Source organism: Drosophila simulans, chromosome 3R, assembly GCF_016746395.2.
Source record: "Drosophila simulans strain w501 chromosome 3R, Prin_Dsim_3.1, whole genome shotgun sequence".
NCBI classification, from domain to species: Eukaryota; Metazoa; Arthropoda; class Insecta; order Diptera; family Drosophilidae; genus Drosophila; species Drosophila simulans.
This window is the reverse complement of record NC_052523.2, coordinates 19,991,529-20,012,575: the sequence shown is the minus strand read 5'-3', so window position 1 is coordinate 20,012,575 and position 21,047 is coordinate 19,991,529. Positions and strand designations below refer to the sequence as shown.

General features: G+C 48.6%; 7 protein-coding genes across 10 annotated transcripts; 5 read left to right on the top strand and 2 right to left on the bottom strand.

Annotated features, from left to right (window-relative positions):
* The first annotated feature begins 201 nt into the window (after positions 1 to 201).
* LOC6729286 (nuclear pore complex protein Nup98-Nup96) lies at positions 202 to 7,509 on the top strand. The gene is made up of 9 exons (XM_016174848.3): positions 202 to 806; positions 867 to 3,404; positions 3,485 to 4,003; positions 4,072 to 4,254; positions 4,626 to 4,804; positions 4,861 to 5,143; positions 5,203 to 6,214; positions 6,272 to 6,681; positions 6,746 to 7,509. The coding sequence occupies exons 1-9, from the start codon at positions 527 to 529 to the stop codon at positions 7,225 to 7,227; spliced, it is 5,886 nt and encodes a 1,961-aa protein (XP_016035927.1). The 5' UTR covers positions 202 to 526; the 3' UTR covers positions 7,228 to 7,509.
* LOC6729285 (uncharacterized protein C11D3.03c) lies at positions 7,496 to 8,735 on the top strand. 2 transcript variants are annotated; one of them, XM_016174849.3, is made up of 3 exons: positions 7,496 to 7,627; positions 7,699 to 7,847; positions 7,914 to 8,735. In XM_016174849.3, exons 2-3 carry the CDS (start codon positions 7,701 to 7,703, stop codon positions 8,595 to 8,597), a joined length of 831 nt encoding a protein of 276 aa, XP_016035925.1. In that variant the 5' UTR covers positions 7,496 to 7,627; positions 7,699 to 7,700; the 3' UTR covers positions 8,598 to 8,735. The 2 variants fall into 2 exon arrangements, with proteins under 2 accessions (XP_016035925.1, XP_016035926.1); XM_016174850.3 differs by having other exon boundaries at positions 7,504 to 7,627; positions 7,681 to 7,847.
* A 134-nt stretch (positions 8,736 to 8,869) lies between these two features.
* Positions 8,870 to 13,347, top strand: LOC6729284 (helicase SKI2W). The gene is made up of 3 exons (XM_002104568.4): positions 8,870 to 11,300; positions 11,360 to 12,427; positions 12,501 to 13,347. Exons 1-3 carry the CDS (start codon positions 8,979 to 8,981, stop codon positions 12,702 to 12,704), a joined length of 3,594 nt encoding a protein of 1,197 aa, XP_002104604.1. The 5' UTR covers positions 8,870 to 8,978; the 3' UTR covers positions 12,705 to 13,347.
* LOC6729283 (dnaJ homolog subfamily C member 8) lies at positions 12,759 to 14,051 on the bottom strand. Of its 2 annotated transcripts, none has more exons than XM_002104567.4 (3): positions 13,870 to 14,051; positions 13,415 to 13,735; positions 12,759 to 13,287 (listed from the first exon to the last, which is right to left on the bottom strand). In XM_002104567.4, exons 1-3 carry the CDS (start codon positions 13,936 to 13,938, stop codon positions 12,913 to 12,915), a joined length of 765 nt encoding a protein of 254 aa, XP_002104603.1. In that variant the 5' UTR covers positions 13,939 to 14,051; the 3' UTR covers positions 12,759 to 12,912. The 2 variants fall into 2 exon arrangements, with proteins under 2 accessions (XP_002104603.1, XP_016035924.1); XM_016177346.2 differs by having other exon boundaries at positions 13,415 to 13,665; positions 13,870 to 14,036.
* A 168-nt stretch (positions 14,052 to 14,219) lies between these two features.
* Positions 14,220 to 15,146, top strand: LOC6729282 (probable oligoribonuclease). Its single transcript, XM_002104566.4, has one exon. It carries the CDS (start codon positions 14,332 to 14,334, stop codon positions 14,956 to 14,958), a length of 627 nt encoding a protein of 208 aa, XP_002104602.1. The 5' UTR covers positions 14,220 to 14,331; the 3' UTR covers positions 14,959 to 15,146.
* LOC6729281 (lipid storage droplets surface-binding protein 1) lies at positions 14,972 to 17,454 on the bottom strand. 2 transcript variants are annotated; one of them, XM_016177345.3, is made up of 8 exons: positions 17,338 to 17,454; positions 16,969 to 17,267; positions 16,694 to 16,904; positions 16,462 to 16,539; positions 15,951 to 16,135; positions 15,599 to 15,789; positions 15,361 to 15,535; positions 14,972 to 15,290 (listed from the first exon to the last, which is right to left on the bottom strand). In XM_016177345.3, the coding sequence occupies exons 1-8, from the start codon at positions 17,339 to 17,341 to the stop codon at positions 15,141 to 15,143; spliced, it is 1,293 nt and encodes a 430-aa protein (XP_016035923.1). In that variant the 5' UTR covers positions 17,342 to 17,454; the 3' UTR covers positions 14,972 to 15,140. The 2 variants fall into 2 exon arrangements, with proteins under 2 accessions (XP_016035923.1, XP_002104601.1); XM_002104565.4 differs by lacking the exon at positions 16,462 to 16,539.
* A 926-nt stretch (positions 17,455 to 18,380) lies between these two features.
* On the top strand, positions 18,381 to 20,939 carry LOC6729280. The gene is made up of 4 exons (XM_002104564.3): positions 18,381 to 18,606; positions 18,694 to 19,112; positions 19,241 to 20,052; positions 20,111 to 20,939. The coding sequence occupies exons 1-4, from the start codon at positions 18,558 to 18,560 to the stop codon at positions 20,691 to 20,693; spliced, it is 1,863 nt and encodes a 620-aa protein (XP_002104600.1). The 5' UTR covers positions 18,381 to 18,557; the 3' UTR covers positions 20,694 to 20,939.
* Positions 20,940 to 21,047: the final 108 nt, after the last annotated feature.

Genomic DNA, 21,047 nt, shown 5'->3' with positions numbered 1-21,047 from the left:
TTTCACTTGGTTCGCAGTACGGTCACATAAAAATGTGAAAATCGAGCTTACCTACAAAATACAAGAAACCAAAGCTATAAAATACATTTTTGACACATTTTTAGTAAAATTGCACTAGGCAAAAATTTGATTAGTTAGTTAATTTCCTCGACGAGGAAAAAAGTTATGCGCCTGTTAGTTGTATCCTCCTTTTTTACAGTGTATCTTATGCATGCGATTTCACACCCTGGTCACACTTCTGGCTGCATTTTCTTCAACATCGTGAAAAAATCGGCGCGCCATTTCTGTCCACTTTTTGCGTCAGACTCGCTCGACTCCTGCTGGCTTGACAAATTCGCGAGTGTTTATTTGTTTTAAACTGAGCCTGTCCGGTCCCACAACCTTCGCATCCGGCGCAGCCGCCCCAGCTTGCCCAACGTGGTGAAATCGAAGCATTGCTCATCGCGATAGTTGGCATTCCGGCGAAGGACAAAGCAGGGGATCTACCTAGTATATGTTTGTTATCTGAGCAGGAGCAGTGAGCAACATGTTTGGCGGCGCGAAACCCAGCTTCGGAGCCACTCCGGCGGCCACCAGCTTTGGTGGTTTCAGCGGCACCACGACAACAACTCCGTTTGGCCAATCGGCATTTGGCAAGCCCGCCGCACCGGCCTTTGGAAACACCTCGACCTTTGCCGCCCAGCCCGCGCAGCAGTCACTGTTCGGTGCGGCAGCCACACCAGCTCAGCCCGCCGGAGGCTTATTCGGGGCAAACACGTCCACGGGCTTTGGAAGCACGGCCACAGCTCAGCCCACGGCCTTTGGAGGTTAGACACGATCATTTGAAGTGGTATAATGTTACCAATGAAGTAATTTCTTCTTTGCAGCCTTCTCGCAGCCGCAACAGACCTCGAATATATTTGGATCCACCCAGACGGCGGCGACCACCTCCCTTTTTGGACAATCGACGCTACCCGCCTTTGGAGCCGCCAAGCCGACGATGACGGCCTTTGGACAAACAGCTGCTGCCCAGCCCACGGGCTCTTTGTTTGGCCAAACAGCTGCCGCCACCAGTACAACAGGATTCGGAGGCTTTGGGACGTCGGCGCCTACAACCACCAATGTTTTTGGCAGTGGCACCGCCTCCGCCTTTGCCCAACCTCAGGCCACCGCCGTGGGAGCTTCCGGAGTCAATACGGGCACGGCCGCCGCCAAGTACCAGCCAACCATTGGTACAGATACCCTGATGAAAAGCGGTCAGGCCAATAGTGTGAACACTAAGCAGCACTGCATCACGGCTATGAAGGAGTTCGAGGGCAAATCTCTGGAGGAGCTCCGCCTGGAAGACTATATGTGCGGGCGCAAGGGTCCACAGGCTGGCAGTGCTCCGGGAGCTTTTGGATTTGGAGCTCAGGTTACTCAGCCCGCTCAGCCTGCAAGTGGTGGCTTGTTTGGAAGCACTGCCCAACCAAGCACAGGCCTGTTTGGCCAAACGGTAACCGAGAATAAGAGCATGTTTGGCTCCACCGCTTTTGGTCAACAACCAGCGACTAACAATGCGTTCGGAGCAGCGACCCAGCAAAACAACTTCCTGCAGAAGCCCTTTGGAGCCACCACCACCACGCCATTTGCCGCTCCCGCAGCTGACGCTTCAAATCCATTTGGGGCGAAGCCTGCTTTTGGACAGGGAGGAAGCCTATTTGGTCAGGCACCTGCTACCAGTGCGGCTCCTGCTTTCGGACAGACTAACACCGGATTCGGAGGCTTTGGAACCACAGCCGGAGCAACGCAACAGTCGACCCTTTTTGGTGCCACACCAGCCGCCGATCCAAATAAATCTGCCTTTGGGTTGGGAACGGCTGCATCAGCAGCCACGACAGGTTTTGGATTTGGAGCTCCAGCCACAAGCACCGCCGGCGGAGGCCTTTTCGGAAGCAAGCCCGCCACCAGCTTCGCTGCTCCAACTTTCGGGGCAACCTCCACGGCCAGCACTCCGTTTTCAAACTTTGGCCTGAACACCAGTACAGCAGCAACGGGAGGAGGGCTATTTAACTCGGGATTGAACAAGCCAGCAACGTCCGGATTTGGAGGTTTTGGAGCCACCAGCGCAGCACCACTTAATTTCAACGCAGGCAACACGGGCGGATCACTGTTCGGAAATACAGCCAAGCCGGGAGGCGGTCTTTTTGGTGGAGCTACTACGACCTTGGGTGGCACAGGAGCTGCGCCAACGGGCGGACTGTTTGGAGGAGGAACTACCAGTTTCGGAGGTGTCGGTGGTTCCTTGGGCGGAGGAGGCTTCGGTATGAGTACAAACAACTCGTTAACTGGTGGTATTATGGGAGCTCAGCCCACACTGGGAATCATGACACCTTCGCACCAGCCCATTCATCAGCAGATACTAGCTAGGGTAACTTCACCCTACGGAGACTCTCCGATTTTCAAGGATCTAAAGCAAAGCAGTGAGGCAGATGCAACAAGAGCTACAAATCCTGCTGCCCAACAAGCAGTTCTGGACCTGACCAGCAACCAATACAAGATAAGTGCCAGCACCAATCCTGCTCCTATGAAGTCAAAGGCGCTGGGCAGCACACTTAATAGAAAATCGCTGTTTGATGGTCTCGAGGAGTTTGATGCTTCTGTAGAGGGCTTCAATCTCAAGCCCAGTGCTAAACGATTAATTATTAAACCCAAAGTAAAAAGTGCAGAGGGTGGAAATCCTTCTAGCTCTATTGGCAGTGCTCCCAACACGCCTCAATCTCGCCCCAAAGGCGCAACTCCCAATAAAGAACGCGAGTCGTTTAGCGGAGCCATTCCAAGTGAGCCTCTACCACCAGCTGGAAACTCGCCTGGAGCAACGAATGGACGGGAAAGTCAGGATAACGGCCGCCGTGAGTCATGGCTGCATCCTAACAACCTCGAGAAGGTACGCCAGCACAACATTCAGACTGGAATGGATCAGGGATCGCCCCATAACAGCACCCTCAATGAGCTTGTCCCACGTAAACCTTTGGATACATACCGACCATCCTCCACCGTTCGCCTCTCGGTGTCGACCATCCCAGAGAATCCGTTTGAGGATCAATCCAGCACCATTGCACGTCGCGAAACCTTCACTTCGGAGCAGGCCAATGAGAGCGTGCTTTCGAGCAGATCTAATGAGGCAGAGGACTCTGCAGCAAACCGATCCCGCCTTGCCATTGAGGCAAGTGCTGCAGAGGCAGCAGACAACGAGTCCCACCCCACAGGCATTGTGCTGCGACGTGTGGGTTACTATACAATTCCATCGCTGGACGACCTGCGCTCCTATCTGGCCGAGGACGGATCCTGTGTGGTTCCGAACTTTACGGTGGGTCGGGAAGGATACGGCAATGTGTTCTTCGGCAAGGAAATTGATGTGGCTGGCCTGAACCTCGATGAGATTGGTAAGAGTCTTGTGCATTTTTTATAACCGCTTGGGTTTGATTTTATACGTTTATTTAATGCAAAACAATTTGTATCACAGTCCACTTTCGCAACAAGGAGATCATCATTTATCCCGACGACGAAAACAAGCCGCCCATTGGTCAAGGCCTAAACCGTGACGCCCAGGTCACTTTGGACCAAGTATGGCCGTTGGACAAGACCAAGCACGAAGCCGTCAAGGAGCCACAACGCTTGCTTGAGATGGACTGGGAGGGCAAGTTGCGCCGGGTGTGCGATAAAAACGATACGCGCTTTATAGAATACCGCCCGGAAACGGGTAGTTGGGTCTTCCGCGTCAAGCACTTCTCTAAATATGGCCTGGGAGACAGCGACGAAGAGGATGAGTTGCCCACGGATCCAAAAAAAGCCAAAATTACAACGCTTGAGGCTCAGCAGCGGGCAAACGCAGAAAAGATGACGCTCAATTCGCTGCGCCAAGCGCAGAAGATTTCAGAAGACGCAGCCCGTAACTTGGACCCGAAGGCCTTGGTCGCAGGTGTTGCCAGCGGATTCAGGCCAATGGATGATACCGCCGAGTTCCTTTTAATGGACAAAACACGTACGTCTCAAGTCCGTTTTAATAGGTTTAGTTTCATTAATTGTAATTTGCTTAATTTGAATTCGCAGAATTTTTCCAAGCTGGTGGCAACTCCGATTTCTCCATGTTCGATCCACCGCGTCATCGCCCAACGATTACCAGCCCCACAGCTGTTTTGGCTCAGGAGATGGTAGGCAACGAGGCGCACAAAATGCAGCTAATGAAGTCATCCTTCTTTGTGGAGGACAATGCTGCCGAGGACGAGCCCATGGGTAGGTGGATAATCTCTTGATGGTCTTTCAAATTGCTTACAGTAAAAGATTTGTAGATGATTAAATGTTAATCGTTAGTTTTGAGCAAATATGTATTGTTAATTATCAACGATATTTAATGATTTTTGATCGTTGCAAATACTTTCTTATAAATGTTAAACTCTAAAAAGTATTAAATATATATAATTCAAAGATATGTTGTTTAAAAAGGTAGCACAAATTATAAAGTTAATAAAGCTTTCAAGTGTGTTAGTAAATCAATTTCAATTCATTTTGCCTAATTTGACAACATTTCATTATCATAAGAACAATTCACTGCTTATCATCCCACGACCACTATACATTTGAAAATTACTCATGAATTTCTACAGAGACTACGGGGCGTCTTCTTCGTCATCGCAAGCTTTTCAACGTGGAACCTAATGTTTGGAAAGATGGTGCCTCCGAGAGCTCCACCAGTCAGTACGATTTTGAACACCCATCGCCCGCTCTGCCTATTTCTTCCTCCGTCTCTGAGGCCAGCCTGATGTGTGATGCGCAGTACGAGGAGGTATATCGACGTAACCTTTTACTTTGAAGCCCAATAAACATCCTGATCAATTGCAGACATCGTCGATGGCAACTGGAAGCATTGTTGCAGCTGTAAAAGAAAGGAAGTTTCAAATGCCTGTCACTAAAGCCTTCAAGTTTGTCTGTAATCCCAAAGTGGCTCCGGTTAAGGTGCATGCCACCACGGTTCCCCTACCCAGGTCCATTGCTTATGAGATGCGCGATAATTGGATCGCCGATTTGGGATTCTATAAAGGACGCAGCTTTAAGCTCAGTTTTGGCCCACAAAATTCATTGGTACTGCCCAGCACCTATAATAACATGCAAAACCTAAAAGAATGTAAGAATATCTGAAACAAGCTCTTAGCAGTGAAATTATATTAGTTTCCCTTGCTTTAGTTACTGGACCATCCCTGCCCGCCTCCATGGTATTTGCGCCCCGCTTAGCCACCGATTTGTCGCCCAGCGTAATGCAGTTGGTGGAGTTTAACATGGTCAAAGGCAACGAGGGTTTTCGAGAAAGTATCGTTCCCCATCTTGAGGTTCAGCTTAACGACTGCCTCTCAGTTAATGTGGAGGGCAGTGAGTGCCCGTGTATACATCCCGATAGCGGTACGAAACTAGTTTCCAAGCACTTCTCCGAGTCTCTTAAGCAGAGAAATGCTGGCTTAAAAGAGGACTATGCCGTGTCAGTGTGGTCGCTTTTATTCGCACTATGGGGCGATCACGATGAGCTGGTGGACCTGGAAAACAACTCTCATTACATGGTCATGTGTCGGCGCAATCTGCTATCCGAGTGGCTTGAGAACACGCTGCTGGGCAAGGATCTACTCTCGAAAAAAGTGAGCACCCACAGCTACCTGGAACACATGTTGGACTTACTTAGCTGCCACCGCGTAAATGAGGCTTGTGAGTTGGCCTTCAGCTACGATGATGCTAATCTGGCTCTGGTGCTGTCCCAATTAAGTTCCGGAGCTGTCTTCCGGCTATTAATGGAGGAGCAGCTCTTTGCCTGGCAGCAGAGCAAGTCGGATAAGCACATCGATCTGGAGCGCCTCAAGATGTACATGCTGGCCGCCGGAGCGCCCATGATGCAGTCTTCACATGGGGCCATCAACTTACTCGAGAATAAAAACTGGCTGACAGTACTGGCCCTGCAGCTGTGGTATTTCACAGCCCCAACCTCGACCATCACCGATGCACTCAATGCTTATAACGACGCCTTCCAAGCGGAAGAGTGCTATGCGGAGCCCCCGAAGCCCAGCTACAAAAACGCACCTAGTGACACCAAGAAGCCCGTCTACGATTTGCGCTACCACTTGCTCCAGTTACACTCTAAGCGGATGCATTCCCTGGAAGAAACTCTCGATCCTATAACGCATACCGCCGATGTCATGGACTTCCGTTTGAGGTGAGCTTAAAGAATTTTTAGGTACGGTGCAAAATAATTTATATGAAATCATTTTAGCTGGCTGCTCTTGCAAACACTGCGAGCTCTTGGCTACCGCCACTGTTCGCCCTTAGCGGAGGCTCGTCTTTCGGTGGATTTCGCTAGCCAGTTGGAGAACGAAGGCCTCTGGCAGTGGGGTATCTTCGTTCTTTTGCATATTAAGCAGCAGACCCAGAGGGAACGCGCAGTTCAGCAAATGCTACAGAGGAATGTCAGCGTTTCAGCCAAGGTGGCTCTATATGCGGAAGAGCGCTTTATCGTCGAAGAGCTTGGTATTCCGATGTCGTGGGTGGACTATGCGAAGGCGGTAAAGGCGGGAGCGTCAGGAAAGCATCACCTTCAAGCCAAATATCTGCTAAAGGCTAAACATTTTGCTACGGCGCACGATGTCATCTTCCAACACATTGCTCCTGATGCCATCATAAACGGTTGGTTCCTTATGAGAAACATGATTTCGGTGGTATACTAATGATTATCATTGCAAACTTGCAGGTAAAATGAAATACCTGCATAGCCTGCTCATTCAATTCGAGGATACAGAGGGCAGCAGCATCCGAGTGCCCAACTGGGCCAACCAGGGCCAGATCTTCTTGGACTTTATCGACATCAATGCCAAGTTCAAGCAGATCCGCAGTGTGACCAACATCTCTGACATCAATGCGCGCTGGGAGAACTTAAAACCACAACTAAGCGAACTCTGCTCCCGCATCAGTCTGCTCCCGTGCCCCACCTCCAAGCACCGCCTGTGCCAGAGTGAAATCTCGCAGAGCCTCAGCTGCTTGGTGCACGGCATGTGCATTGTCTGTCCCGAGATGGAGTCTTCCACAGTGCTTAGGGTGGCCCTAGAGCGGCTGCCACTGCCGCAGGAGTTCGCCTCAAAGGAGCTGCGCATCTGGCTGGAGGAGCTACTGGACAAAATTCAAAGCCAGCCACCATTTAGCGAGCGGCAGCAACCCACCATGATGGAGATATAGGTGCCGTAACATACAAAGCTTGAAGATACAATGTTTAGTCTAGGGTCAAATTAACTTAGTTATAATCAATTGATTAGAATCCCCCTCGCAAAAGAAAAAAGTCAGCTGTAGGATAGGTTTGAGTACGGCAGCATTTATGTATGATTGCTTAATATTTAAAAAACGTTTCGTCAGAAAAGACCAGAAGAATAATAGTTTTTGTTGATTTGTATAATTGATTTTCATAAATTTCATAAACTTTGTAGTATAAGAAAGTGAAAAAAAACATGTTTTTAACAACGATCGCTGAATGGAAATCATTTCAAATCCGATAGAACTGCGCTGTGCCTATCGAAAGCTTCATTGGCACCTACCTGTTTAGTCCAGTTGTGGAGCGAGATCAGTAGTCATTCGATCGCTGGTAAGACCACAACATATTTACTCTCTGATTAGCTTCTTACCTGCTGTACTTAGCGAAAAACTTTCCACTAGCCATGGCTGCTGTTGTTCCCCCTGAAACTCCCGCCGCCCCCGCCTCCTGGTGTGGACGCGGTGCCAAGCCCCGAACCTTTGAGAAGGAACCGCCAGTCATCTGCTATGACAAGCCCGCGGCTTCGATCGTTTCGAAGGAGGAGTATGATGTAAGTAACGCGGGCAATAGCAATAATACAATGATCAAATAATCTAATCCGACTCGGAGACTACAGAATAAACGCTATCGGGCCCTGACTGGCGATCTTGTGGAGACACTGATTGTGCCCAAACGGGAGGCACGCACCTGGACAATGCAAGAGGGTGATTTGTGCCGCGTCACCGTCCACGAAGGTTCCCAGGTGGGCGACATGAACTTTTGGAATCTGGAGAACACCGCCGAGCGCTTCTACTCGGGCAAGACGCGCCAGCTGCACTCGTCGCATCTGCGCGTCTACGATCGTCTGTGGAGCTGCCTGCCCCACCTGCGTCCCATGGCCACCTTTGTGTTTGACTCCCTTGCCGCCTATGGCATCGATGAGGATGGCGGTGCTCTGCACGACGTAATTGGAACACGCTGCGACGACTACACCTACAAGCTAATCACGGGCAAGGATCGGGTGGGCAGTTGCCACAGTTCCCTAGTCAAGGCGGTGGTGGAGGAGCGCGGGCTGACCGAGCTGGATGTACACGACGTATGGAACATCTTCATGTGCACCGGATTCACACGGGACACGCATCAGTATTTCTGCAAGGCAAGTCCGGCGCGCAAGGGGGATTTCATTGAGTTTGTGGCCGACATGAATCTTCTGGTGGCTCTGAGCGCCTGTCCACAGGGCGATGTCTCCATCGCAGTGGGCGCCGAGGTGCCGGACGACAAGTGCCACCCCCTCAAGGTCGAGGTGTTCCGTCGCAAGTAAGCAGAACCATTTTCATTCGTGCGCGGAAATCTGGTTCTAAAAGCGTGCCATTTATGTAAACAGTGCCATAGAGATGTGCAAGATCATCTGCCGTATTGATGACGAATTATCAATACAAATATATTACTGCAATAATTATTGAGTTTTTGTTTTCTTCATATAAATTCTAGAATTTATTAGTTAAATTAAAATTTTAAAAAATAAAATTTTTTTTTTTAAATATCTTTGCACAATTTGCACGGGCTGCAATTCGTTACGCGATTGTTTCTCGATTTTTAGGGTGACCAGTCCATCGAAATTTTCAGCCGACTCTCGTTGCCTTTTTTTATTATTTTGGCAAATGCTAAACAAAGTCATTTTCGCCAGGAACAAACTATTAAAATGAGTGAGATTAGGGGCGAGGATAACCTCGAACGGCTTCGAAACTATATCCTGCGACCGGAGCTGTCCCTCCACAATCCGCTGCCGGATGTTTTGCCCCGCAAATTCGATCCGATGCGCCTGTTGCATGCGCCCCGTTGCCCGGGAAGCACCACGCTGGCTCCTCGCCGGGACCAGAGTGGTCAGATACTGGAGTTCGTGGAATTGGACGTGGAGGTTGTGGGCGCCAATGCCAACAACTCGATGTCCATGCAGCGGGAGCCGGGCTTGCTGGAAGATGCGACGCGTGGCTCCCACTCCAATTTTCCCTTTTGGCCGGGCGGATTCGATGAGCAGCGCCAGCAGATCGCAGCTCTGGATGTCAGCAACATTCAGTTCGGGGACAAGCTGCTAACGGTGCCACCGGGCTTCAGCTCTGGCTACGACTTCTCCCAATCGCAATCTGTTACACTGCCGCCCGTGGTCACCGATCCCAGTAACGTCGATCTATTGGAAAACCTAGAGCAGGATCTGGACGTCCAGGAGTGGATGAAGCTTACGCGCAGTGAGGGAACAAGCTCCACTGAAACGCCTCAAAGTCCCAAACAGTCGAACGTGCAATCTCCTTCAGAGGAGTTCAAAGACGTGGACGATCACATTATGAAGGCTGACCTGAAGCCAGTGCTAAACATTTCCACCACAACAAAGAACTTCAAGAGCGACTGGGCCGAAATGGTGGACATAAGCCATCCCATCAATAACTTCAAAGAGCAGATACCTTGCCCCGCCATGGATTTCCCCTTCGAACTGGATGTCTTTCAAAAGCAGGCCATTCTCAAGCTGGAACAACGCCAGTACGTTTTCGTTGCAGCCCACACCTCTGCTGGCAAGACGGTTGTAGCTGAATATGCCATCGCTCTGTCCAAGCGAGATCTCACCCGCACCATCTACACATCGCCGATCAAGGCGTTGTCCAATCAGAAGTACCGCGACTTCCGAAAGACCTTCAAGGATGTGGGCCTTATTACAGGGGACCTGCAGATAGAGCCCACCGCCTCCTGTCTGATCATGACCACCGAGATTCTCCGCTCAATGCTGTATTGCGGCAGCGATGTTACGCGGGATCTGGAGTGGGTGATCTTCGACGAGGTGCACTACATTAATAACCCAGAAAGAGGACATGTCTGGGAGGAGGTCATTATACTCCTGCCCGAGCATGTTAACATTATAATGCTCAGTGCCACCGTGCCCAATACCTTGGAATTGGCTGACTGGGTTGGGAGCACCAAGAAGCGAAAGGTCTATGTGATCAGCACATTAAAAAGACCAGTGCCTCTGACGCATTTCCTCTATACTGGTGCTGGAGGAAAGAGCCGCGATGACATCTTCCTGCTGGTGGACGCCCAGGGAAAATATCTGCAGAGTAACTACGAGAAGGCCGTGGAGCGCAAGAAGGAGATGCAAGGCAAGGCCAAGGGCGGCGGAGGTGGGCCAAGAAACCACTTGAATGCCAAGCAGGAGCAGAACACCTGGATCGGACTAATTGACTTCCTGAGGCGGGGCAACATGATGCCAGTGGTGGCTTTCACTCTGTCCCGCAATCGGTGTGACTCCAATTTGGCCGCTTTGCAATCAGTGGACCTGAACACGGAAAAGGAGAAGGGTGCCGTGCAGAAATTCTTCCTCCAGTGTCTGGCAAAGCTGAAGCCACCGGACCGTACAATCCCTCAGGTTCTTATTCTCAAGGACGCTTTGGAGCGAGGAATTGGTGTGCACCACAGCGGCATCTTGCCCATTCTTAAGGAGATTGTCGAGATGCTCTTTCAAAATGGGCTAGTTAAGCTGCTCTTCGCCACCGAAACGTTTGCCATGGGTGTCAACATGCCCGCACGCACTGTGGTCTTCGACTCCTGCAAAAAGTATGACGGACTGGAGATGCGTAACCTGAAACCAGGCGAATACATTCAAATGGCCGGCAGAGCTGGACGGCGTGGGCACGACGAGACAGGTACGGCGATCATTATGTGCAAGGGCAGTGTGCCGCCATCGATGGAGCTACGGCCCATGATCCTGGGCCTGCCGGAGAAGCTGCAGTCACAGTTCATTCTGCGCTATGCGGTAATCCTCACATGTCTGCGCATCGAGAGTATCAAGGTGGAGGATATCATGAAGTTCAGTTTCAAGGAGTTCAACCTGAAGCTCCAATTGCCTACGCAGCAGAAGCAACTTCGCCTGGCCGAAGACAAGTTCGCCATGCTCCCAACTCTCGGCGAACATCTGCAACCACTTATCAACTTTTATGACAAAGCCGTCGAGTATTGGAAGGAAAAGCACCGCATTATGGTGGGTTATACGTACAATTGCAACTACATTTTATGAACTCCATCATGCATTTCTTTCAGAAATTTGTTGTTACACAACCCAAGATCCAAAAGGAACTGAAGGCTGGCCGCGTCATTGTGATCACGCATGGCAAGCACTACAACAAACTGGCCATTCTACTCAATACCAAATCTGTTCCTGGCAAGGATACCATCTATAAGGTGCTAGTGCTGGACCATCAATTCAAGGCAAAGGATAGCGACAGCCTCCAGCAAGGCGAGCTCTATCACAAAATACTTTCGCTGACGCCTAGAAACATGACCTTCCAGCCAGAGGGAATTGGAGGACACACTGTTCTAGACATCAAGGCTATAGACATTATCAGTATCACCAAGAGCACATTGAAAGTCGATGCAGATGCGATTATCCGGAATTGGGAGCAACGGCAGCTGGAGCGGTTCAAGGACTCCCCGCCTAGTGGATCGGTGATCAAGGCGGTGACCGAGCTAAACCAGCTCAATGAGAGTTACATTGACAACCCGGATAACATCAAACACGTTAATCTTTCCAAGGAAATAATCGTGAACGCTGACAGCGAGGTGGCCATGCTGAACTACGTTGATCACCTGCTTCGTCAGGTGGGCACATTTCTGCCACATACCAACATTGCCGGATTCGAACAGGAGTTCGAAAAAGTGTACGAGCGCCGAATGCTGGAGATCCACATCGAGGAGCTGCGCTTCATTAACTCCGCGAGAAATTTGACCCTCTATCCGGACTATTGTAACAAATTGCAGGTGCTGCGAGCCCTGAAGTACATAGATGATCTGGACGAGGTTACACTTAAGGGCAAAGTGGCCTGTGAGATGGGCCAAAATGAGCTACTAATCACGGAGCTCATACTGTGCAACATGTTCAACGATCTCGAGCCGGCAGAAATAGCCGCCTTGCTCTCCGGCCTTGTCTTCCAGGCGAAGCTGCACGATAAGCCGGTAATACCAGAGGCGTTGAAGGAGTGCGTGGCGGCATTTGAGCAGATCAACGATACAATTCTTGCCGAGGAGCAGCGCTTTCAGGCAACCATCTCGACCGATAATCGCCTGAACTTTGGTCTGCTGGAGGTGGTCTACGAGTGGGCTAGAAATAAGGTAAGCAGCCCTTAATATCTCTAGGACGCAATATTGCATATCCTCACATCTGTCCATTTAATCCAATTCACAGCCCTTTGCTGAGATTATGAAACTGACGACGGTGCAGGAGGGCATCATTGTACGCTGCATTCAGCAGCTGAATGAAACGCTGCGTGATGTTAAAACGGCCGCCATTCGGATTGGTAATCCGGGACTGCAGTCGAAGATGGAGGAGGCGTCGGCTGCTATCAAGCGCGATATTGTGTTCACCGCATCCTTGTATACAGAACTGTAGTCGGAGGAGATGGTCCAAGCCATCCATTGTGGAAGGAAAGAGGCAAGACGGAAATGTGTTTCTTACATCTATACTTTATGCACGTGTCAATTACAATTCCAAAGGATACTTATAAAAAAAATGTAAAAATATTCATGTGCAACGCGACGCGCGTAGGCGGAGGTGATCTGGCGATAGTGAACGAGCGGCGCCGCGCTGGGAAGCTATATTATCGCGACTCGGGCTTAAATTTTGGTGGAACCATCATGCCGGTCATATGCTTTTGTTTCTTGGCCTTCTTGGACTTGCCGGCACCCGACTGAAAGTCATGCCAGCTGTTCACCCGACTCTGGCGTGACTCTTCGAAGTTCTGCTGCCATTCGCGGTCCGCCTTTATCCGCTCCTCCTCCTCGATTTCCGTTTCGCGCTTTCGCTTTCGCTCCTCCTGGTCGCGCTGGTCGAGCTTTTGCCGTCGACGCTCCATGTCGGCAAACAGTTTCATGACCATAACGTAGATGGCGTGCTTGTACTTGGTGGGATCGTCCTCGGGTATTGGCTCAGTGGGCCGACCCTCTTTTTTAAGCTTTTTGCGCTTTTCTGCTATCTGAAAGGTAACGAACAAATTATTATAATACAGTTCAATAAAGGAAATTTGTGATTGCAATTGGATTTTCAATTATTCTAAAGCAGGACGACCATAGAGCCTAATGATCCGAGGAACTGGAACTCACCATTTGGTCCGTTCGCCCCTTTGCCTCCTCGTACACCTCCAGACACCTTTTGCGCGTGAGTTCGTTTTCGAGGATCTTCCAGGAACGCGACACAATATCGAATGCCATTTGAGCGCGCTCCTGGTTGTCGGGATTCTTGTCTGGATGGACGAGGATCGACAAGGTGCGGTAGCGCTTTTTTATATCCGCCAATTCGACCTCGGGCTCGATTTGGAGCACCTCAAACGGATTGAGATTGAAGTACGTTGAACCTGGACGAAGTAAACGATCAATTTGTTGAGAAGGAGTTAAAACTGAATCACGTTTTTCAATTTCTTTCACCTGCAATATAGGCACAAAATCATTTACTAAAGTGTACATAATAACAATGGTTTAGTTTATTTGGAGCGGCTGCCGTGCAAGGAGCCCAACCCAGTGCAAAAAACTGAGCCTGCGGTTCCGTCCGCTACACTTACTTCTGTGTAGAAGTCCTCGAAGGTGTCATGGGAGGTTCCCGGTTGGTCTCTGGCCGACGAGGAGGACATGCTGCAACAATAACGACGCTTTTTGCGTTTTCCGTACAACAATTTTTGATAAAAATATCAAGTCGACAGAGTGACCGTGCGCGGTTTGTTGGAAATTACCGTTCGCTGTAGTTAAAAAATGGCTCCAAGCTGTCTTGGATGGCTTATCACATAAAACCTTTAACTTTAATTACAATTATTTTCGACGTTGTTGGACCCAAAAATTAAGATTATTCTGCAATTATTTGGATATAACAAACATACAGTTCGATTTATTTCGTTCCTGTAATGACAGGAATCCCCCGTTCAGTGTTGGAAAACGTTCCTGCAGTGTGACCACTTGTTACCATGTTATCAAACACATGGTAAAACTGCCGAATATTTAGCAAAAAGAAACCTGCGCTACAGCTATAAATGCTTCGACGCGTCGGATTGTCCCTGAACCGTCAAATTCGGAGCAACATCGCATTCAATTCCACTGGCAGAATGAGCAGCACCTGTGGCTCAGACACGGACATCGTGTGGATGGACTTGGAGATGACCGGGCTGGACATTGAAAAGGACAAAATCCTGGAGGTGGCCTGCATCATTACGGACCAGGACCTAAACGTGAAGTCCGAGGGACCATGCTTTGCCATCAACCATCCGCAGGAGGTCTACGACTCGATGAACGAGTGGTGCATGGAACAACATTACAAATCAGGTCTAATTGATCGATGCAAGAGCTCGGATGTGAAGCCCGAAGAAGCCTCCAATCTAGTGCTATCCTATATCGAGAAGAACATACCAAAGGGCGTCTGTCCGCTTGGCGGAAACTCCGTCTACACCGACCGACTATTCATTATGAAATTCATGCCTTTGGTAAATGATTACCTGCATTACCGCATCGTGGATGTATCCACCATCAAGGAACTGGCCAAGCGATGGCGTCCCGAAATCCTGGCTTCCGCTCCCAAAAAATTGTGCACGCATCGTAGCCTGGACGACATCCGGGAAAGCATCAAAGAGCTTGCGTATTACAAAGCGAACTTATTTAAATAAATTAAATCAAGAATTTTAAGCACACTAGGATTGTTAAGCGTGAAGTTAGGCTTATATTATTGTCAAATGCATTATGTTAAAAATAGATGTACAATATCGTTTACTGTATTTTCCGTATATGCACGGAGAAACAGAACTCTATCATGAGAAATAAAAATACGATAGCAATAAAGAATTCAATGCTAGTAGACGCCGTTGATGTTATTGTGGGTGGCTGAATAATGGTTCGGATCCTGCCTCCTCCGCGATGACCTGTGGTTGGAATTGCCGCCATCGCTGCCCGTCACCTTCTCGGCCTCCATGCGTCCGGATAGAAAGCTGGCTACGCGCTCCTGTAGAATATATTTAATATATATACATAATCATCTTCCGACTGACTGCTAGTATCGCATCCTTTCTTACCAGGTAGGTATTGGTCAGGCCCTGAAGGCTACCATAGAACGCCAGCATGCGCTTGAAGAGAGATTCAGCCTCCTCTGAGATGGTTTTAACCTTGTCCAGTCGGGAGATTGTGATGATGCGGTGGTTGATATAGATAATATGGTGGGCAACCTCTGTTGTCGTGTGTGCCAGGTTTCTGTAAGGTTTGGTTCGAAGGGGTTCACATGGAAAGATAAGAATTGAAGCGGTATGTACCAACCTGGGTATGTTGGCTGCCACATGAGCACTGAAGTTCACCAGATGCACCACACGCCTAGCCGATTCGCGGGTCAGTAGCACAATCAACTGCTCCAGAGTGGCGGGCCTCGCTTGATTCTCGGGTTCATCTGCACTGAGATAGACCCACAGTTCCTTGGCCTTTTGAACGGCCTGCTTTGGATCGGTGGCAATCTGTGGGATGGCATGGGTTTCGGTTAAAAGTGTTATTTGGGTTATCGTTTATCGTGTTTATCGTAAGGAATGTGAATTGTGGTTAATGTAATCTTATGGTTTTTTTTTTTACCAAATGATGCTCAAAAATTAAAGAAAATTGGTTACTGAATTTTACTGACCAATTCTGCGGCATAGAAGAGCACGTGGATCGCCTCCTTGCTCTGCTTTTTGAGGGCGCGAGCCTCTGCTATGGTTCTTTGGGTGAGGCGGCGCTTCAGTTTGCGGGAGAAGCGCTGACCATGATGGATCGCCTTGATGGCGCCCTTCTCGTCCGGCACGGCATCGTTATCATCCTCCTGTGGGCCTGCAAGGCGGATACTCGGAATAAGTATCTTATACAATTTCGTTGAGCACGAGAGAGCAAATCCCGGCCAGTGCTTATCGCTACTTTCTCTGGCTTCAGGTTTCAATGAATCCGCCGTTCCCCAGAGATAACCTTCCCGACAACGTGGGCATTTATAAATAAACTATGAGATGAGTGCACCTTGAGGTGATTTGCCTGGATGCTGACTTTTCAAATCACTTGCTTTCGCTTACTTTTTATGTACAAGTTTTGGCAACTAAACTATCTTGCTTATGATTTTGATTATCTCTAGTTATATGGAGAAATATGTAATTTAGCATACTAACTTTTGTGGTCAAACATTCGGTTTAATTGTTGTCGAATCGGCGAAAAGTTACCATTCAGGGCCGAAACCAATTTTTTCACTACAACAATTTTGAATTATAAATTATTAGTTTAGTAAAAGTGCCGAAATATAAGAACTTCAGTTTAGAATGCAATGTAATAGATTCCCCAACTGGCGTTTGAAGATTAACCCAGATATGTGAGCCCACTGTGTTGCGAGATACCAGGACTCACCGTCGGTCTGATCCTGATCCGTTTGGATGGGCACCAGGTACTTGTCCACGAACTTATCGCCGGCTGTGAAGGCGCCATCAATGCGCTCGGCTGCATAAGTGGTAAGTGGGCTCTCGAGGACAGCATTACCGATTTGCTTGACGGAATCGGCGCGCTTCAGAACCGGACGCACCAGGTGATCGGACATGTACTCCTTGGTGTTCCAGTACATCTTCAAGCAGAGAAGTATGCCCTTTTGTCAGCGCATGGGGGAGAGTTACCGGCCGACTACTTACCATTTCGGGCGGCAGATAGACCAGTGGTATGCGCTGCTCCAGGATGTCCAGGCTCTTGCACATCACGTTGTCCAGGCGCTGAATGGATGGCTCGAAGAGCTTGACCGCCGGCTGGATGGTTTCGTAGGCGGCCGAAATGGTGGCCTCCGCCGTCTCAAAGTACCAGGAGAATAGCCTATTGTTGTTCTTCACCTTATCGTAGATGGTCTCCACCCGTTTCACACTGGATTCCACCAGGGGAATGGAGCCGATGCGATCGATGGCCTCCAGATGGAGTCCACTGCCGCTGGTTGCAGTTGCTGGGTTCAAAGATTCAAAGATCGTATTATTAAAGGGGGTTAACACTACCAGGCAGCGCGCGTCACTAACCCATTTGTGTTGGGATTTCTCGAGAAGATTCGGTTAAGATGCGAGAACTGTTGCTGTCGCCGGCTCAATTGATACTGGCAGGCCTCCGATCGAGCTGCTACCATATAGACTTGGCTCCCCAAATCGCCGCTGTCTGATCGCCGATCATGCTCGGAGTCCAAGATGACCTTTGCCAGCAGATAAGGCGTGGATGGAGGCACAAACACCGTTCACCTAGACGCTCCGCCGGACTTATCAGCAAACACGCCATTCGCACTAGTGTGGGGCTCCAAAGTTCGAACGTACTATATGGGGACTGCAGCTTAGGAACTCCGTGCATGTGAATCACATTCCAGGAATATCTGTACAGCGATCATAATCGCACCATATATGACCCGATTAGCGGCGGTAATGGCGAAAATTGCTGTGCTAATTTCGCGCAAGTGACGAAAAGGTTCAAACTGCAGTCCGCTGAATAAATGCGGGGGTGTTCTTGCTCGGGTTCGATGTGCTCGTTTCTGGGGCTCCAGACTCCATTGCCATTAACCCTAGACTGCAAAAAGCGTGTTTATTCAAACACATATAGAATATATAAAAATATTTGTTATTATAAATCAAACTTTATTATTAAATCTCATATCTAATTGTATTAAACGGCAATGTGAATGTAATAGCTCAAATAGTGCTAATGAAAAATATAAACTTGAGGTTCAAGTAATAATATTTCATTACAAAATGTGTGGTTGGGTTAATCTTTTACAGCTCTTTGTTGTCTGAGTACGTGTCATTAAGATTATAGAGTAAGTCTAAAAAGCGTTTTAATAGAAACGATTTTTCTCAAGAATTTTAAAAAGAGTTGATATAATATATTTGTATTAGCTATTGATTACAACGAAGTAGTTATGCTTCATAAAAAGTGCATACCGCATACACTTAAGTACAGATTATTCAAAAAAGTCCTAAAAACACATATATATACATAATATTAATCTCTATTTTTGAACTCAAAAAGTAACGCTCAATTCGATAAAGAGTCGATTAATAGTTATCAGCCAGTGCTGTGCAGCTTGCTCTTCGTTAAAGCCAGTGTTAGTAAGGTCGGCTTTGCCTATCATTGGTAACTTGTGTTTGTTGCGTGTTTTGCTATTGTTTCTGACTAAAACCGCCTTTTGTTGCTTCCATTTGAAAGTAAATTGTAACAAATATGTTAAGTTGTTAGTTCTGAGGACACCAAACACGCAATGCATTATTACCTGGCTGCTATCTGCCTGGTGGGCTTAATGGGCTCAGGTCAGTGATTCGATTCCCAAGCCACACCCAAGGCTCCAAGTGAATCATGTGAATTGGCCACCCGAAACTAACGCCCATCTATTTCAGCCCTCGCCCAGTACAACCTGGTGCAGAAGGACAACTGCATTATTCCGAAGATCCTGCAGGGATCGTGGTTCTCCTGGGAAACGGGCCTGCCCACGCTGACGGTGATCGACGCCACCTCGATGTCCAGCCGAGGCTACTGCATCAACTACATGCGCCACAAGGGCGACGAGTACTCGTTTGTCTTCAAGGAGCGATCCAAGGACTGCTATCACTGCGTCAGGACCATCATACGCACCCTCAATGTGTTCGAGAAGTTTGAGGGGCCCTGCGTGGGCATACCCGCTGGACAGGAACCCACCGTGGACTATGTGTGTCGTGGTGTTAAGGATGACCAGCAGTTGATAACGCTCTTTAACGAGAACTTTGTGCCCATCAACTGCCGATCGTCGCTGGAGGGAGTGTGGCATTTTACGTACCAGGTAAGATCAATATAGATACATAGATAACATAATTTGCTCATGCTGTGGTTTATTTATGGGTCTGGAAACATATCCATTTTATGGTGATTAGTTTAAATAATTTATCTTGATTCGAATTTTTATTATAGAACCGATTCCGATTCACGGGCGTATGCGATAAGCCTGATGCTCGAATTCAGTCCTGTCAAACGGCGGGAACGCAGTTCCTCATCCAGAACCAGAAGTTCAACGTCACCTATCAGCAGTGCGAGGGTATGGAGGGCACATTCACCGGCACCGTGGAGTTCAGCTGCCTGGGCGATTGGTTTGTGGGCAAGAACCACTACTTCGCCGTGGCCAATACGAAGGAGTCGCGTAAGGATGAGAAGTACCGCTGCTTCCTCAAGAATCGTGACGATGATCTTTACGTGGGCGTTTCCATTACGGCCGAATGTAACACACTGAAGACGCCAGAAACGTCACCGGAGCGTCTGAAGCTGACGCCTGTGAAGGCTGAGTTTGTGGAACCCGGTTGCACGCTACCACAAAACTTTAGCGGAGAATGGGTGAACACTGCCAACATTGATGCCGATGTATCGATCAGTGAGACCCACATCAACGAGACGTACTATCCGGATAAGGCTCGATACCGAAAGACAATCTATGTGTGCCGAGAGCGACGCGGTAATCGTGTGATGATGGCTCGCCTCACCGTCGACGGTTGCCAGAAGGATTACGTGTGCTTTGACTTTATGCCCCGCCACCACAACATCATTCGCTACCGCAAGGGTTTGGCTGTCATCAAGGACGATTTCAGTACAGTCTGCTCGTGGGTTCAGTTCCCCAATTCGGAGGCATGGAAATATGATCTGTTTCTTGCTCGAAATCCTGTGCCTGTTCGTTGCCCCGTTGCGGGAAAATTCAACTTTACGCAGCGAGGAGAGCATCCCTTCAGAACGAGGTTTGTAATGTTTTGCAATTTTAGCATGAAACGTATAATTAATTTGTATACCTCACAGAATTCTTGGTGGTGTCACTCTGAGTCCGCGTCCCGATATTCATTGCAAGCAAAACATCTCGGATTTGTCGGTCTGCGATACAGATCAAAAGGAATTGGCGGTGGATGAAAACTACTGCCTGTCGGTGGATCACTTGGGTCGTCCCGTTGATATCTACAGTGATCCCGATTACCGCATGAAGTGCATTGGCTTCTGGAAGGAGAACCTCAAGTCCTACCTGATTACCTACGACGATCTGGATCCGCTGTCCAAGTATCGTTGCTGGGTATATCAGCGCGCCGACCTCAACCGTGTCCTCATGTCGCAGGCTGTGGGCGCCTTCTGCAAACTGGAGCAGGATGTGACCTCGTGGAACCACTCGGAGGGCGCTGCCGTAGCCATCGATGCCGTGGAGTACGAAAGGGAGCGTGACGACTGTCCCATGTACTTCGATGACGGATTGAACCCTTGGAAGCCGTCGGATGCCTCCAACATCGTATTCGACTGGGACTTTTACCGAGCAGGTGCAGCGACACTAAATTCTCAACTGACTGGCGGCCTCGTTATCGTGGTCTTAGCCCTGGTTAGGAGTTTATTAGCTTAATAAGATCAAAAGTATTTCTTAACTATTCCATCCAACGAAATTTACAAAAATTTACAACCAACATAAAGTGACTTTTAGGAGCAATTGCGTGCCTTAGAATGCGAATTTTAGAAAGTTTTAAGCAAATTTTAAACTTAGTTTGTAAGATCATCACAATTTTTACGTGTAACAGCCATTCCGTCCCAAACGAATCTCAAATGTATTGTGCAAATGATTAAAGCAGTTAAATAAATGCCTTGAACTAAATTGTTTATTTATTACACCCTTTAATTGTTTGTTGAATTCAAAATATTTAACGGGGCATCCCTTATTATTGTGTTGCAATATTTTGACCGCTACTGTGTACCGATAACA